Source organism: Haliotis rubra, unplaced genomic scaffold (assembly GCF_003918875.1).
Source record: "Haliotis rubra isolate DU_JTF1 unplaced genomic scaffold, ASM391887v1 Scf284, whole genome shotgun sequence".
NCBI classification, from domain to species: domain Eukaryota; kingdom Metazoa; phylum Mollusca; class Gastropoda; order Lepetellida; family Haliotidae; genus Haliotis; species Haliotis rubra.
Genome location: NW_025766936.1, coordinates 70149 through 87392, shown reverse-complemented (window position 1 = coordinate 87392; position 17244 = coordinate 70149). Strand labels below are relative to the sequence as shown.

Sequence of the window (17244 nt, the reverse complement as noted above, 5' to 3'; positions counted from 1 at the left end):
ACACACTCAATAATTACAATGTGTCAGGGCACAGTTAGTCTGATGTGACAGTTACCACAAACACAAACATAGAGTCACTAACTACAGGTAGTCAACTGTGTCAGTAACCACACACACACATAGAGTCACTAACTACAGGTAGTCAACTGTGTCACTAACCACACACACACACACACATAGAGTCACTTACTACAGGTAGTCAACTGTGTCAGTAACCACACACACACACACACACATAACACTGTGTAACCATACACACACACACTAACACACATAGAGTCACTAACTACAGGTAGTCAACTGTGTCAGTAACCACACACACACACACACATAGAGTCACTAACTACAGGTAGTCAACTGTGTCAGTAACACACACACACACACACATAGAGTCACTAACTACAGGTAGTCAACTGGGTCAGTAACCACACACACACACACACACAGTCACACAACTACACTGAGGTAGTCAACTGTGTCACTAACCACACACACACACACATAGAGTCACTAACTACAGGTAGTCAACTGTGTCAGTAACCACACACACACACACACACAACACACACACACACACACATAGAGTCACTAACTACAGGTAGTCAACTGTGTCAGTAACCACACACACACACACTCACACACATACACACACACACACACACACATAGAGTCACTAACTACAGGTAGTCAACTGTGTCAGTAACACACACACACACACATAGAGTCACTAACTACAGGTAGTCAACTGTGTCAGTAACACACACACACACACATAGAGTCACTAACTACAGGTAGTCAACTGTGTCAGTACACCACACACACACACATAGAGTCACTAACTACAGGTAGTCAACTGTGTCACTAACCACACACACACACACACATAGAGTCACTAACTACAGGTAGTCAACTGTGTCAGTAACCACACACACACATAGAGTCACTAACTACAGGTAGTCCACTGTGTCAGTAACACACACACACACACATAGAGTCACTAACTACAGGTAGTCAACTGTGTCACTAACCACACACACACACACATAGAGTCACTAACTACAGGTAGTCAACTGTGTCAGTAACTCTCTCACTAAACCACACACACACACACACATAGAGTCACTAACTACAGGTAGTCAACTGTGTCAGTAACCACACACACACACACACACACACATAGAGTCACTAACTACAGGTAGTCAACTGTGTCAGTAACCACACACACACACACACATAGAGTCACTAACTACAGGTAGTCAACTGTGTCAGTAACACACACACACACACACATAGAGTCACTAACTACAGGTAGTCAACTGTGTCAGTAACACACACACACACACACACATAGTCACTAACTACAGGTAGTCAACTGTGTCACTAACCACACACACACACACACATAGAGTCACTAACTACAGGTAGTCAACTGTGTCAGTAACCACACACACACACACATAGAGTCACTAACTACAGGTAGTCAACTGTGTCACTAACACACACACACACACATAGAGTCACTAACTACAGGTAGTCAACTGTGTCACTAACCACACACACATAGACACTAACTACTACAGGTAGTCAGTCACTAACCACATAACTGTGTCAGCAACCACAATACACACACAGACACACATAGTAGAGTCACTAACTACAGGTCACACACACATAGAGTCACTAACTACAGGTAGTCAACTGGGTCAGTAACCACACACACACACACACACACACACATAGAGTCACTAACTACAGGTAGTCAACTGGGTCACTAACCACACACACACAGAGTCACTAACTACAGGTATTCAACTGGGAGGCAGCTGCCACCAACCACACACGTATGTCTGTCAGTTCATGTTTAATTGCAGTAGAGGAAGACCAACAAGGAGTTCAGGTATAAAGAATAGGAAGCAATTTGAAGAAACTCTGGCTAACAGAAAAAAGGCTGTGATCAATCAGCACAAATGCTCAGCGCAGATGGCGTGTTTTCTGAAAACTTCACAATTATTTCCAAATCGCATATTTCAGTGTCAAGATGTTTGTCACTTTGAATATGCCAGATGAATGTAAAACCCCTTGTAGGTTTCCCAAGAGGCCGTTTATGGGAGCTCGTTACGGCGACATCTGAGAGATGTAGTGTCCCCAGACAGACGGAACAGCGCACAATGGGAGTAGGGGCACATGAGGCTTCAGTGCCACACAGTAATTCATGTACTCGACAGTCCAGATATACCCCCTCTCTGGTGTTGTGGGTGGAGTGTCTGACTGGAGACCTGAAGGTCCGTGGTTCAGTCCCCCACTGTGTCATACCAGCACACATTAACACGTGGTGCCAGCAGATACCCGTCCTGAGGGGAACCCCTGGCCAGGTTGGCGTGAAGTTCAGTATTTTTAGCTGGTTATCTACAACAAACCGTGGCACACAGATAGTACATAGTGTATTGACCAGAGAGTACATGTGTCTCAGTCGGTCAGCACTGTACACCCGGCATCAGTCTGGGCCAGTGGTTATATTGTATTGTCCAGAACATTTTACAGTTAGATGCTATTTTAATTCTCTATCTGTGATAATCTAGTTATTTTACTGTCCTATTACGAAATGGCTGGAATATTGCCAATCTTGACTCGCTCACTCACGCACTGAGAGAGTGGAGGCAGCCACATAATATTGAATGAGTGACTGACATCTTCTTATAATAAGGAACAGGGTCACAGTGAAACGTTTGCTGTGGACATTACATAATGTCATACCCGTGAAGATCCGGGTTAGAATATTGATCTTCAGTAACCCATGCTTGTTGTAAGAGGCGACTAACGGGATGGGGTGGTCAGGCTCGCTGACTTGGTTGACACATGTCATCGGTTCCCAGTTGCGTAGATCGATGCTCATGTTGTTGATCACTAGATTCTTTGGTCCAGACTCGATTATTTACAGACCGCCGCCATGTAGCTGGAATATTTCTAATCGCGGCGTAAAACTAAACTCACTCACTCACTCATAGCCGTATATCCACTTGAACACAACAACTGTTAATTGCCGCCATTCATAACGTAGAGGACATTCCTGTGCTGACAACAGAGTGTAGCAGGGACAGCGTTGAAGATGACCCCGCCATGGAAGGAGATGTTGATGATGTGGACGGCACGGTTTTGACTGGCTGGGATATACCAGGAGCGTACATTCCAGTAGCACTGAAATCTCTGGGATGCCAAGAGAAGCAGCTCGTTGGGCTTCCACAGCTTCTGACATCTCATCATCTGGACTTTCTTTAACTTATCCAACATATATATCGCCCCTCCCTCTTTATTAGCGTTATTCACAGTTATTACTATACACGTTATTGCAAATCAGAAAATAACCAATAGAAATGTTCAGCCTAGTAAGATCATGGTTGGATGCAGAAGTATTCATGAACTGTACTATTCCGGCGGGCAAGGAACGCTACATGTCAAATTAAGCCCAAATTGTTTCCATAGAAACAAAAGAAAGTACAAATATCTTATAAATAAAAAAACGGGAATGGTTTTTGCGCATGCTTCTTACAAATTATTGATTAGTTTGAGAGTAACTAGTTTGAGAGTAACTAGTTTGAGAGTAACTAGTTTGAGAGTAACTAGTTTGAGAGTAACTAGTTTGAGAGTAACTAGTTTGAGAGTAACTAGTTTGAGAGTAACTAGTTTGAGGATAATGTCTGGGAAACGAAGTAGAGTCTGACACTTACTCCAAACTGTTTCCAACGTAAACAGTAAATATATACATTAGAAACAATGTAAAATAACCAAGGACACTAGTTCGGCTGCTGGACAATTTCGCTGAAGACAGCTGACTGATGTTTTTGTTATGTGTCGGATCAGGACGAGAGTGCCGACGCTGACGTCTGCTCCATCACCAGCAATGTATATCCCTCACTTTGTGGAGGGGACAGGAAGACGCCTCAACCAACGCATGGTTATTTAGCTCTGTTTGATGCTGATCTAGTCAGGTTCTTCCAACAATGTGCGACTTTGGCTGAACCCTGGGTTCACCACCTCCAATATAAGCACAACATCTGTTGAAACAGTGGAAGCATTGATATCACCACCTCCACCACAGACGACAAAGTCTGTCCCGTTAACTGGGATGACATCATGGTGGATTGTCTTATCATGCTGCATTTTTGAGGCAAAGAAACATGGAAGCTGAGCCAAGGTGGCCCCTCCACCAGAACAATGCTCCGTGGCTCCATGGCTCCAACCCATAGTATACCTTGAACTCCCTGAATAATGACTTTACTTCCAAAATGAGACTCCGTTAGACTCACTCTCAGATGACAGTTGTGTAAAGTCACACATGGTATTTACCTGCAAAGGTGTACTCTCACATGACAGTTGTGTACAGTCACACATGGTGTTTACCTGCAAAGGTGTACTCTCACATGACAGTTGTGTACAGTCACACATGGTGTTTACCTGCAAAGGTGTACTCTCACATGACAGTTGTGTAAAGTCACACATGGTGTTTACCTGCAAAGGTGTACTCTCAGATGAAGGTGTACTCTCAGATGACAGTTGTGTAAAGCCGCAGATGTCACTGAAGTAGATGGTGACGTTGTCAAAGGCCTCCGCCTCCACCTGCTTGCCCCTCATGAGCTGGTCAGCTACCATTCTGTAACACACGTGTATCCTTCAGTAAACACAAGCTACATGCTGCAGCACATGCATCATTGTGTAAAATAAATGTAACTTTCTGTAAGATAAATGTAACGTCCTGTAAGATAAATGTAACGTTCTGTAAGATAAATGTAACGTTCTGTAAGATAAATGTAACGTTCTGTAAGATAAATGTAACGTTCTGTAAGATAAATGTAACTTTCTGTAAGATAAATGTAAGATAAGATAAATGTAACGTTCTGTAAGATAAATGTAACGTTAAATGTAACGTTCTGTAAGATAAATGTAACGTTCTGTAAGATAAATGTAACTTTCTGTAAGATAAATGTAACGTTCTGTAAGATAAATGTAACGTTCTGTCAAATGTAATAAATGTAACTTTCCTGTAAAAGATAAATGTAAGATAAATGTAACTTTCTGTAAGATAAATGTAACGTTCTGTAAGTAAGATAAATGTAACGTTCAACTTTCTGTAAGATAAACGTAACGTTCTGTAAGATAAATGTAACTTTCTGTAAGATAAATGTAACTTTCTGTAAGATAAATGTAACTTTCTGTAAGATAAATGTAACTTTCTGTAAGATAAATGTAACTTTCTGTAAGATAAATGTAACGTTCTGTAAGATAAATGTAACGTTCTGTAAGATAAATGTAGCTTTCTGTAAGATAAATGTAGCTTTCTGTAAGATAAATGAAACGTTCTGTAAGATAAATGTAACTTTCTGTAAGGTAAATGTAACGTTCCGTAAGATAAATGTAGCTTTCTGTAAGATAAATGTAGCTTTCTGTAATATAAATTATCATGTGTAACATTTGTAGTACATGTATTATTTCTGTAAAACAATGTAACATTATGTGATACGCATGTAATGTCATGTAATTCAAGCATTGCTTTAGTTGGGAGTTAAGTAGTAAAATGTCACCTTCACAGCATGTACTTGAAGATGATGAAACTAATTTTGACCAGTTTCTCTCTACAACATTTAGATCTGACCTCGACAGAAGTGGGTCAGGCACACCCACGTTTTCTTTACGTGATAAATGATCTGCCGATCTGCAGGTCTGACAGAGACCCGCGGAAGACGCCATGATGTACACCACAACCCATTGACGAGGCACAGGTGGAGTCTTGGACATAGGTGATGGATATTCTACTGATGTATAAGGTGCCGGGTCTGCAGGGACACTGGAATGTCCCCAGGGTACAGTAGAGACCCAGGACTGTGGGAGGAACTATATGATTCGCCCCGACTCGGTTTCCAGCTTTGGCAGCACCAGCTCTGTACTCGTAGAAAAGGTTTAGAGCCTGCGTCATTTCGGGTTTTCCACCTTCATCAATCTGACACGTCGTGCTCTAACTGTGTTCGAAACCATGATGGTGTAAGACGTAGTTTAGCTATTTGTTATGAACAGAATGTTTTAAGAAATTCACATAAAATGTCAGCTAACCCCGATCACCTTTTAAGAAAGAGCATGCACTAATTCCTTCTAGTGGCGGTGTTTATTACGCTAATAAATAAACAGAGCTGGTAATCCGTTATGCACAAACAGAGCTGGTAATCCGACATATTCCATTATACAGCAGGCGACTGTTTTTGACAAAACAATCCCATGTATATTGAGACATGGACCCAGCGCCCGTCATACATCCACAGACGCTGTGTATCTCTTGGATCGATGTGTGTAGATGGGGACCAGGTAGCCCACGTCATACATCCACAGACGCTGTGTATCTCCTAGATCGATGTGTGTAGATGGGGACCAGGTAGCCCACGAATCCTTGTGATGGGACTGTCACGGATGTTAATCTGATCCTAATGAATGTCACGTCGTATAATAGCGTATTGTCACGAACGTTTGTTATCGTGTTACATCAACTCTACATACTTCCCTGCATATGCCCGTGGCTATGGCGGACAAGAGGATTCAGTGTAATGCGGCATGTAATATAGTGCACCAGATATGAGCCATGTTCGCCAGTTCTTCTGTAATCCTTTGATAACCACAGATGATCGATTTCCAGGGAATCAAAGGTTATAAACTTGAACTTTGTCAGTCATGAAGATAGCGATTTCCAGCAGGCAGTCGGAGCTCAGCTCTGGGAGCTTTTTACTTGCCGCTTTATACTTAAAAGGGCTATTAGTCAATAAGTTAATTCAATGTACTTCTTCGTCCATAATAACACGCAAACAACGTAAAAGTCTTTTATTCTGCTTTTAGATGAAATCAATATAAAACTTCTATGTAAAGCCTGTCGACTGCAGCCTCCGACGTAACTCAGGCCGTGGCAGGAGACGTCGCAGTTGCTGGCGACACTGGGAGGCTTTAATCACTTGTCCCTTCAACCATATCACATCACGATCTCTTCCCCTGATCAGTCAACCATTTGTACTGTCCATTGTAACTGGCTCATATTGGGTAACTTCTGCCTATTTATAGGTATACTTTGCCAAATTGAAGTAGACTCGCTTTAATAGGCCGGTAATGATGCCAGTTGAGTCTCTGGACTCGCATATCAAAGGGAGTTCTTCAACGCAAACGTGTCAAATAATTTCCACTGCTTAATGTGTAATTCTTGCTGAGCTCGGTACATTTCAGTGTTGCTGTTGATTGTAATTGTTGCTGAGCTCGGTACATTTCAATGTTGCTGTTGATTGTAATTGTTGCTGAGCTCGGTACATTTCAGTGTTGATGTTGGTGGTTATTGTTGCTGAGCTCGGTACATTTCAGCGTTGCTGTTGATTGTAATTCTTGCTGAGCTCGGTACATTTCAGTGTTGATGTTGATTGTAATTGTTGCTGAGCTCGGTACATTTCAGCGTTGCTGTTGATTGTAATTCTTGCTGAGCTCGGTACATTTCAGTGTTGCTGTTGATGGTAATTGTTGCTGAGCTCGGTACATTTCAGTGTTGCTGTTGATTGTAATTCTTGCTGAACTCGGTACATTTCAGTGTTGATGTTGATGGTAATTGTTGCTAAGCTCGGTACATTTCAGTGTTGACGTTGATGGCAACTGTAGATCACCACCTCAGTGTGTTAGAGAACACATCTTCCAGACAGACGTATTGCATGATGGGTGACTGTGAAACCCTTCCCCATGTTTGTAGAGTAAGGTTGCACGGCGTTCTTAAAATGTACATGGAAACCTACACCGTGAAGGTGTGTCGTGTTTACACTGAACTGACAACAAAGCTTTAGTTCCAATCCAGCGGGTATATGTATATGCGGCTCCTAATAACAACGAGCAGTATATCTCTGCAGTCCATAAAGTGAGACTAAACTGGCCTGTCTTTCCTTCATGTGTGCTGGTGAAGGATTCTAAAAGCACATATAATGAAGTAATCCATCCTGGTAATGTTCACATTGTTTTTGCAGCCAATTAGGGCCTCGAGAGGCAGAACACTCAGTCAGTCGGAGTATTGACAAACACCGAGACATGCATTCCGATCACAACAAGAATGGCTGCCAGTAGCGCGGTAGATACTTTAGCTGCCTATTATGTGGCACTAATCTACATAAACAACGACAACAGAATTACACTTTAATGTCCTCTCCCTTGACTGACAAATATTGATATGGATTCCAATTACGACAAGAACACTCAGATTGGGCTAATTATCCGCCAGTGTATGTGGGAGTTGGGCGGGATGGTGGTAGTGGGGACGGTGATGGCTAGCAGATGGTGGGTCGTTTGTGCAACGTGCGGCTTGACCATGTTTCTGACAACGTCACGGAGACGTCAGGTGGCCGAAGTTGGTGAGTCGCGTCTTCGTAGCGGTCAAGAACGCTGTGTTAGTGGGCTCGCTTGCCCGATTCACAGAGACTGGATCTGTGTTTGCCAGCGCCGTTCTCGTAGCCTTCACAAAGGTGGTCAACGTTTGAGACAAACGTCAGACAATCACCCTTGACTGTCCTCCCACTGGTGGGTTTCTCCAAGGTGGCCAACGTTTGAGACTGTCCTTCCACATAAACTTGACAAGCCGTGATATAAATGACACACCATGATATAACTGACACACTGTGATATAACTGACACACCATGATATAACTGACACACTGTGTTAACACTGACACACTGTGATATAACTGACACACTGTGTTAAAACTGACACACTGTGTTAAAACTGACACACTGTGATATAACTGACACACTGTGACATAACTGACACACTGTGATATAACTGACACACTGTGATATAACTGACACACTGTGATATAACTGACACACTGTGATATAACTGACACACTGTAATATAACTGACACGCTGTGATATACGCATGATATAACTGACATACCATGATATAACTGACACACCGTGATGTTGACACGCTGTGACATAACTGATAACTGTAATATAACTGACACACTGTTATATAACGGACACACCATGATATAACTGACACACCATGATATAACTGACACACTGTGTTATAACTGACAAACAATAATATAACTGACACACTGTGACATAACTGACACACTGTGATATAACTGACACACTGTGACATAACTGACACACTGTGACATAACTGACACACTGTTATATAACTGACACGCTGTGATATAACTGACACGCTGCGATTTAACTGATTCACTGTGACATAACTGACACTGCGACATAACTGACACACTGTGATATAACTGACACGCTGTGATATAACTGATACACTGTGATATAACTGACACACTGTGACATAACTGACACACCATGATATAACTGACACACTGTGATATAACTGACACTGACATAACTGACACATTGTTATATAACTGACACACCTATATACCTGACACGCCGTGATATAACTGACATACCATGATATAACGGACACACCATGATATAACTGACATACTGTGACATAACTGACACATTGTTATATAACTGACACACTATGATGTAAGTGACACACTGTGATATAACTGACACACTGTGACATAACTGACACACGATGATATAACTGACACACTGAGATATAACTGACACTGTGACATAACTGACACATTGTTATATAACTGACACACCTATATACCTGACACGCCGTGATATAACTGACATACCATGATATAACTGACACACCGTGATATAACTGACACACCATGATATAACTGACACACTGTGACATAACTGACACACTGTGATATAACTGACACGCTGTGATATAACTGACACACTGTGACATAACTGACACACTGTGACATAACTGACACACTGTGATATAACTGACACGCTGTGATATAACTGACACACCATGATATAACTGACACACCATGATATAACTGACACACTGTGATATAGCTGACACACTGTGTTATAACTGACACACAATGATATAACTGACACACTGTGACATAACTGACACACTGTGATATAACTGACACGCTGTGACATAACTGACACACTGTTATATAACTGACACACCATGATATAACTGACACACTGTGTTATAACTGACACACAATGATATAACTGACACACTGTGATATAACTGACACACTGTGATATAACTGACACGCTGTGTTATAACTGACACACTGTGACATAACTGACACACTGTTATATAACTGACACACCATGATATAACTGACACACCATGATGTAACTGACACACGGGTCAGACTGTATGAAAGCTACCTGACCCAGTGACTTAATATCCTGTCAAAATGTGACGGAAAGTAACTACCAAAGCAGAATCCCGCTTGATCCCCCTTACAGTGACCAAGACTAGTAACTGTAGAATGACATCATTGCACAGGATCACTGCTGACATCATGTGACAGGATGATACCGTTACTATCGGCACGGCAAGACAAGGCGTGGTGAGTGCATGATGCCAGCACAATGTATCACTTTCTTCTAGCCAGAGCCGCACCTTCCATCCTGACAGACTACGCTGGGTCCGCCAGCCTCTCAACGTATGCATGGGGGGATTACAGGTTGTACATTCAGGCGCTTTGAACCTGGCTACTTAACACCAATCCCCGGCCTTCCTGTAGGCTCACTAATACTCTGTTTACCACTTCACTCGGGAGCTAATACACCCATATCCACTGTTTCTCAAAAGGCATTTCCAGAAAGGTGGAACTATACTTCCAAATGAAGCTGTAAGTATCTCGCAGTAATAAGATATCTGCAGTTTCAAACAGTCGTGAGGCAGCCATCACGTAAAGTACGGCAACGTCCGGACAGAGAACGGCCATATCAAGATGGAGGACGGCTATATCAAGATGGAGGACGGCTATATCAAGACGGAGGACGGCCATATCAAGAGGGAGGACGGCTATATCAAGAGGGAGGACGGCTATATCAAGATGGAGGACGGCCATATCAAGAGGGAGGACGGCTATATCAAGACAGAGGACGGCCATATCAAGATTGAGGACGGCTATATCAAGATGGAGGACGGCCATATCAAGAGGGAGGACGGCTATATCAAGCTGGAGGACGGCCATATCAAAATGGAGTACGGCCATATCAAAATATCAAAATGGAGAACGGCCATTTCAAGATGGAGGTCGGCTATACAAGATGGGGGACGGCTATCTCAAAATAGAGGACGGCCATATCAAGATGGAGACGGACATTTCAAGACAAGGTACGGTTATATCAAGATGGAAGACGGCTATATCAAGATGGGGGACGGCTATATCAAGATAGAGGACGGCTATATCAAGATGGATGACGGCCATATCAAGATAGAGGACGGCTGTATCAAGATGGAGACGGCCATTTCAAGACGGAGTACGGCTATATCAAGACGGAGGATGGCCATATCAAAATGGAGAATTTTACATTTACATAAATCATGATGGTGTATAAGTCTTCATTGACAGGTATATATGATGACGTATATGTAAACCTTGACAGGTATATATGATGACGTATATGTGTACCTGACAGGTATATATGATGACGTATATGTGTACCTTGACAGGTATATATGATGACGTATATGTGTACCTGACAGGTTTATATGATGACGTGTATGTCTGCCTTGACAGGTATATATGATGACGTATATGTGTACCTTGACAGGTATATATGCTGACGTATATGTGTACCTTGACAGGTATATATGATGACGTATATGTGTACCTTGACAGGTATATATGATGACGTATATGTGCACTTTGACAGGTATATATGATGACGTATATGTGTACCTTGACAGGTATATATGATGACGTATATGTGTACCTTGACAGGTATATATGATGACGTATATGTGCACCTTGACAGGTATATATGATGACGTATATGTGTACCTTGACAGGTATATATGATGACGTATATGTGCACCTTGACAGGTATATATGATGACGTATATGTGCACCTTGACAGGTATATATGATGACGTATATGTGTACCTTGACAGGTATATATGATGACGTATATGTGTACCTTGACAGGTATATATGATGACGTATATGTGCACCTTGACAGGTATATATGATGACGTATATGTGCACCTTGACAGGTATATATGATGACGTATATGTCTACCTTGGCAGCATCTGATGAAGCAGCTCTTCTGTCTTCTTCTTCTCTTCTATCAGCTGGTCAGTCCGCTCCTCTACAAGAGCCTCAAGGTTATCTGCATATTTCTCCATAATTGCAAGCATGTTGTCGAAGATATTGGATTTCCTGAAATTTACACAAAGCAATTAGATGTGAAACCAACAATTTGGCGCTCGTGTTTCATGAACCCTCTTATTTGAGACGTCAGGAAATTGCTTGAAGCAGGTGCTCCCAGCAGGGGCAACATGGCACCACCTGACGTCATTACAATCTGATTTCTGCCGCACTATATTTTTTGAAACTAACTGAGTTATGGACATGTTCACGTTGGAAGCCGACGCAGTTGTCCCTGTAGATTCAGTAGCATGCGGAAAGGCCTAATGGGAAGTCACACTATTAAATGCCAAAACGAAGAACAGAATCGATCAGTTCTAATGATATGAATTCCTCGACAGGTTTACAGTTTACAATACCCATTGAGCGAGTTGTGTGAAAGCAGTGATGGTGCTTTGTGTTTAGCTAAAAGGTATTTGCTATGTTAAATTGCATTACATTAGCAGCTACAGACAGTATAGATAGGTGACGACTTCACACCAGACAGCCAACACTTCCACACACTCGGACGAACCACAGATAGACCTAAAGAAAATGTTCCAACATGTGTTAAAGTAAATATGACACTTACAAAGTGTTTCGCGGTTTGGGAGGTGTTGGGCGTATTGCTTGCTGGGATCAGCTTTGTGAAGACGGAGATGGCGACACTATTACATAGAAGGACACACACAGATACACACACAACAGAGAGACACACACAAATACATACCACAGACACACATATTCGCAAGCGTGTCACTCACACGTATACACATGCAGATACACTGGCGCATACACATACACACACACACATACACACCAACCCGCACAGGCAGACAGATGTACAGACAGACACACACAGAGACACACAGACACACATACACACCAACCCGCACAGGCAGACAGATGGACAGACAGACACACACAGAGACACACAGACACACACATACACACCAACCCGCACAGGCAGACAGATGGATAGACATAGACAGACACACAGAGACACACAGACACACACACACACACACACACACACAGACACATAGATAGATAGACAGACACACACACACACACAGAGACACACCCAGATACACAGACACACCAACCCGCACAGGCAGACAGATGGATAGATAGACAGACACACACACACACAGACACACAGAGACAGATGGACAGACACACACACAGACACCCACACAGACATACACATACACACCAACCCGCATAGGCAGACAGATGGATAGATAGATAGACAGACAGACAGACACACACACACACACACACACACACACACACACACATCAACCCGCACAGGCAGATAGGTAGATAGATAGACACACACAGAGACACAAACAGAGACACACACACACACACATAGACACACAGACAGACACACACATACACACTCAGGCAGACTGATGGACAGACGCACACACAGACACACACACACCAACCCGTACAGGCAGACAGATGGATAGACACACAGACAGACACACTAAGGCAGACCGACCCACACAGGCAGACAGATGGGTGGACAGACAAACACACTCTCTCTATGACTTTAACATGTACCCTAACATGTCCCCTAAAATCTCCATACACACTCAGACAGACAGATGGACAGACAGACAAACACACTCTCTCTATGACTTTAACATGTACCCTAACATGTCCCCTGACATGTACCCTAACATGTCCCCTAACATGTACCCTAACATGTCCCCTAACATGTCCCCTAACATGTCCCCTAACATAACATGTCCCCTGTACCCACTCTCTCTAAACATGTACCCCCCCTAACATGTCCCCTGACATCCCCTACCCTAACATGTCCCCTAGCATGTACCCTAACATGTCCCCTAACCCTAACATGTAACCCTAAAACATGTCCACCTAACATGTCCCCTAACATGTCCCCTAACATGTACACTCCTACCCTAACATAACCCCTAACATGTCCCCTGACTTTAAAATCTCCATGTCCCCAGACATGTACAGACCAAACACCTAACATGTCCCCTAACATGTACCCTCAGACAGACCCTAACATGTACCCTAACATGTCCCCTAACATGTACCCTAACATGTACCTAACATGTCCCCTAACATGTCTCTATGACCCACTAACATGACAAACCCCTAACATGTCCCCCTAACATGTCCCCTAACATGTCCCCTAACATGTCCCTACATGTCAGACAGACCCACACATGTACCCCCTAACATGTACCCTAACATACCCCTAACCCCTAACATCTACACTAGACATGATGGACTAACATGTACCCTAACATGTATGCCCTAACATGTACCCTTACATGTACCCTTACATGTCCCCAAAAATCTCCATACACACTCAGACAGACAGATGGACAGACAGACAAACACACTCTCTCTATGACTTTAACATGTACCCTAACATGTACCCTAAAATCTCCATACACACTCAGACAGACAGATGGACAGACAGACAAACACACTCTCTCTATGACTTTAACATGTACCCTAACATGTACTCCTAACATGTGTACCCTAACATGTCCCCTCCATACACACTCAGACAGACAGATGGACAGACAGACAAACACACTCTCTCTATGACTTTAACATGTACCCTAACATGTACCCTAAAATCTCCATACACACTCAGACAGACAGATGGACAGACAGACAAACACACTCTCTCTATGACTTTAACATGTACCCTAACATGTACCCTAAAATCTCCATACACACTCAGACAGACAGATGGACAGACAGACAAACACACTCTCTCTATGACTTTAACATGTACCCTAACATGTACCCTAAAATCTCCATACACACTCAGACAGACAGATGGACAGACAGACAAACACACTCTCTCTATGACTTTAACATGTACCCTAACATGTCCCCAGACAGACAGATGGACAGACAGACAAACACACTCTCTCTATGACTTTAACATGTACCCTAACATGTCCCCTGACATGTACCCTAACATGTACCCTAAAATCTCCATACACAAAATAACCCTAAAATTAATTAAATCTGCCCCTCAAAGAAATATATGCCTGCAATGGGACCCCAAAAGATACGGATATAATGGACCCCTAAAACTAATACGTACATCCCTTTCTGCATGGGCTTTAGTTTGGACCGGATCTCCTTGAAGTCCGGGCGTTTGAAGGGGTCTTCGTCCCAGCACTCCTTGATCAGATCCGTGATGAACTTGTGGGTGTGGCCCAGCTGGGACAGGTGGGGTCGGAAGGGAACTCCATTGTAAGTAAACTTAATCCTCTCAACAATTTCTGCAAAGAGAACGCATATACCCAAACACGTGAGTTTGTGGGGGCGGCAGTGTATGAGGAGGACACAATAATTACACGATAAACGCCGACAACGAGAGATCGATCGTTCACTTGTTTACTCGGTGTAATCAAAAAGGACAACGAATTTTCCTTTTTCGTTCAATTCTTCACAGAGCAGTCTCTCGATATATTTAAGTGTTGTCTGTAATTGTGTTTCATTGTGCAACTGTCTAGTGAAGTGCGTCTTGAAGCCATCTCATATCACCGGGATTACTTGGATGAACAAACCATTTAAATATAGTTTAACGACTTCCGAGGCGTTATATCGATTACACAACGACCTTGGTGAGACGGGGAACAAAACGGAACCTGTCATTCCAGCACTGCGTGGCGATCCACGGATACACCTAATACCATGTCATATTAGTATGTTAACTACCATCCTATTGTAACATACTAAACCAATACATTACATTCAGATGCTGTCCGATGTACTGATCAAACACTATATGCTGCATTCGCCGTGACATCGCCGTGACATTATTAGACGTCCCAACAAGCCAGACTGCCGTCTGATAGTTCTGATCAAGCAGGATACAATCATATGGCGTCGTGTACGTGATACAATGCAAGACGTTGAAAGTGATTCTCTACATGAAAGATACTTACTTTGTATCTATGAAGAAAACATCCGTTGCTTTAAGTGTTGAACGGGAATACTAAGAAGCGGAAAGCTAGACAACAGAACGCAAGACTGTACCTTGAGGGGAAAGCTAGACAACAGAATGCAAGACTGTACCTTGAGGGGAAAGCTAGACAACAGAATGCAAGACTGTACCTTGAGGGGAAAGCTAGACAACAGAATGCAAGACTGTACCTTGAGGGGAAAGCTAGACAACAGAACGCAAGACTGTACCTTGAGGGGATAGCTAGACAACAGAACTCAAGACTGTACCTTGAGGGGAAAGCTAGATAACAGGATGCAAGACTGTACCTTGAGGGGAAAGCTAGACAACAGAATGCAAGACTGTACCTTGAGGGGAAAGCTAGACAACAGAATGCAAGACTGTACTTGAGGGAAAGCTAGACAACAGAACGGAAGACTGTACCTTGAGGGGAAAGCTAGACAACAGAACTCAAGACTGTACCTTGAGGGGAAAGCTAGATAACAGGATGCAAGACTGTACCAAGCTAGAGACAACAACTCAAGACTGTACCTTGAGGGGAAAGCTAGACAACAGAATGCAAGACTGTACCTTGAGGGGAAAGCTAGACAACAGAATGCAAGACTGTACCTTGAGGGGAAAGCTAGACAACAGAACGGAAGACTGTACCTTGAGGGGATAGCTAGACAACAGAACTCAAGACTGTACCTTGAGGGAAAGCTAGACAACAGAACGCAAGACGCAAGACTGTACCTTGAGGGGATAGCTAGACAACAGAACTCAAGACTGTACCTTGAGGGGAAAGCTAGATAACAGGATGCAAGACTGTACCTTGAGGGGAAAGCTAGACAACAGAACGGAAGACTGTACCTTGAGGGGATAGCTAGACAACAGAACTCAAGACTGTACCTTGAGGGGAAAGCTAGATAACAGGATGCAAGACTGTACCTTGAGGGGAAAGCTAGATAACAGGATGCAAGACTGTACCTTGAGGGGATAGCTAGACAACAGAACGGAAGACTGT

At 43.0% G+C, this 17244-nt stretch overlaps 1 protein-coding gene across 2 annotated transcripts in view; it reads right to left on the bottom strand.

The window, feature by feature from the left end:
- LOC124281396 (speract receptor-like) overlaps positions 1 to 17244 on the bottom strand; it is a 57873-nt gene that overhangs the window by 13399 nt on the left and 27230 nt on the right. The window contains exons 8-10 of one of the 2 annotated variants that reach the window (XM_046717428.1): positions 15375 to 15555; positions 12155 to 12295; positions 4507 to 4648 (exon numbers count right to left, since the gene is read on the bottom strand). In XM_046717428.1, the coding sequence (XP_046573384.1) occupies positions 4507 to 4648; positions 12155 to 12295; positions 15375 to 15555 (464 nt within the window). The remainder of the gene's footprint in view (positions 1 to 4506; positions 4649 to 12154; positions 12296 to 15374; positions 15556 to 17244) is intronic. The other variant, XM_046717430.1, reaches the window with a different exon arrangement.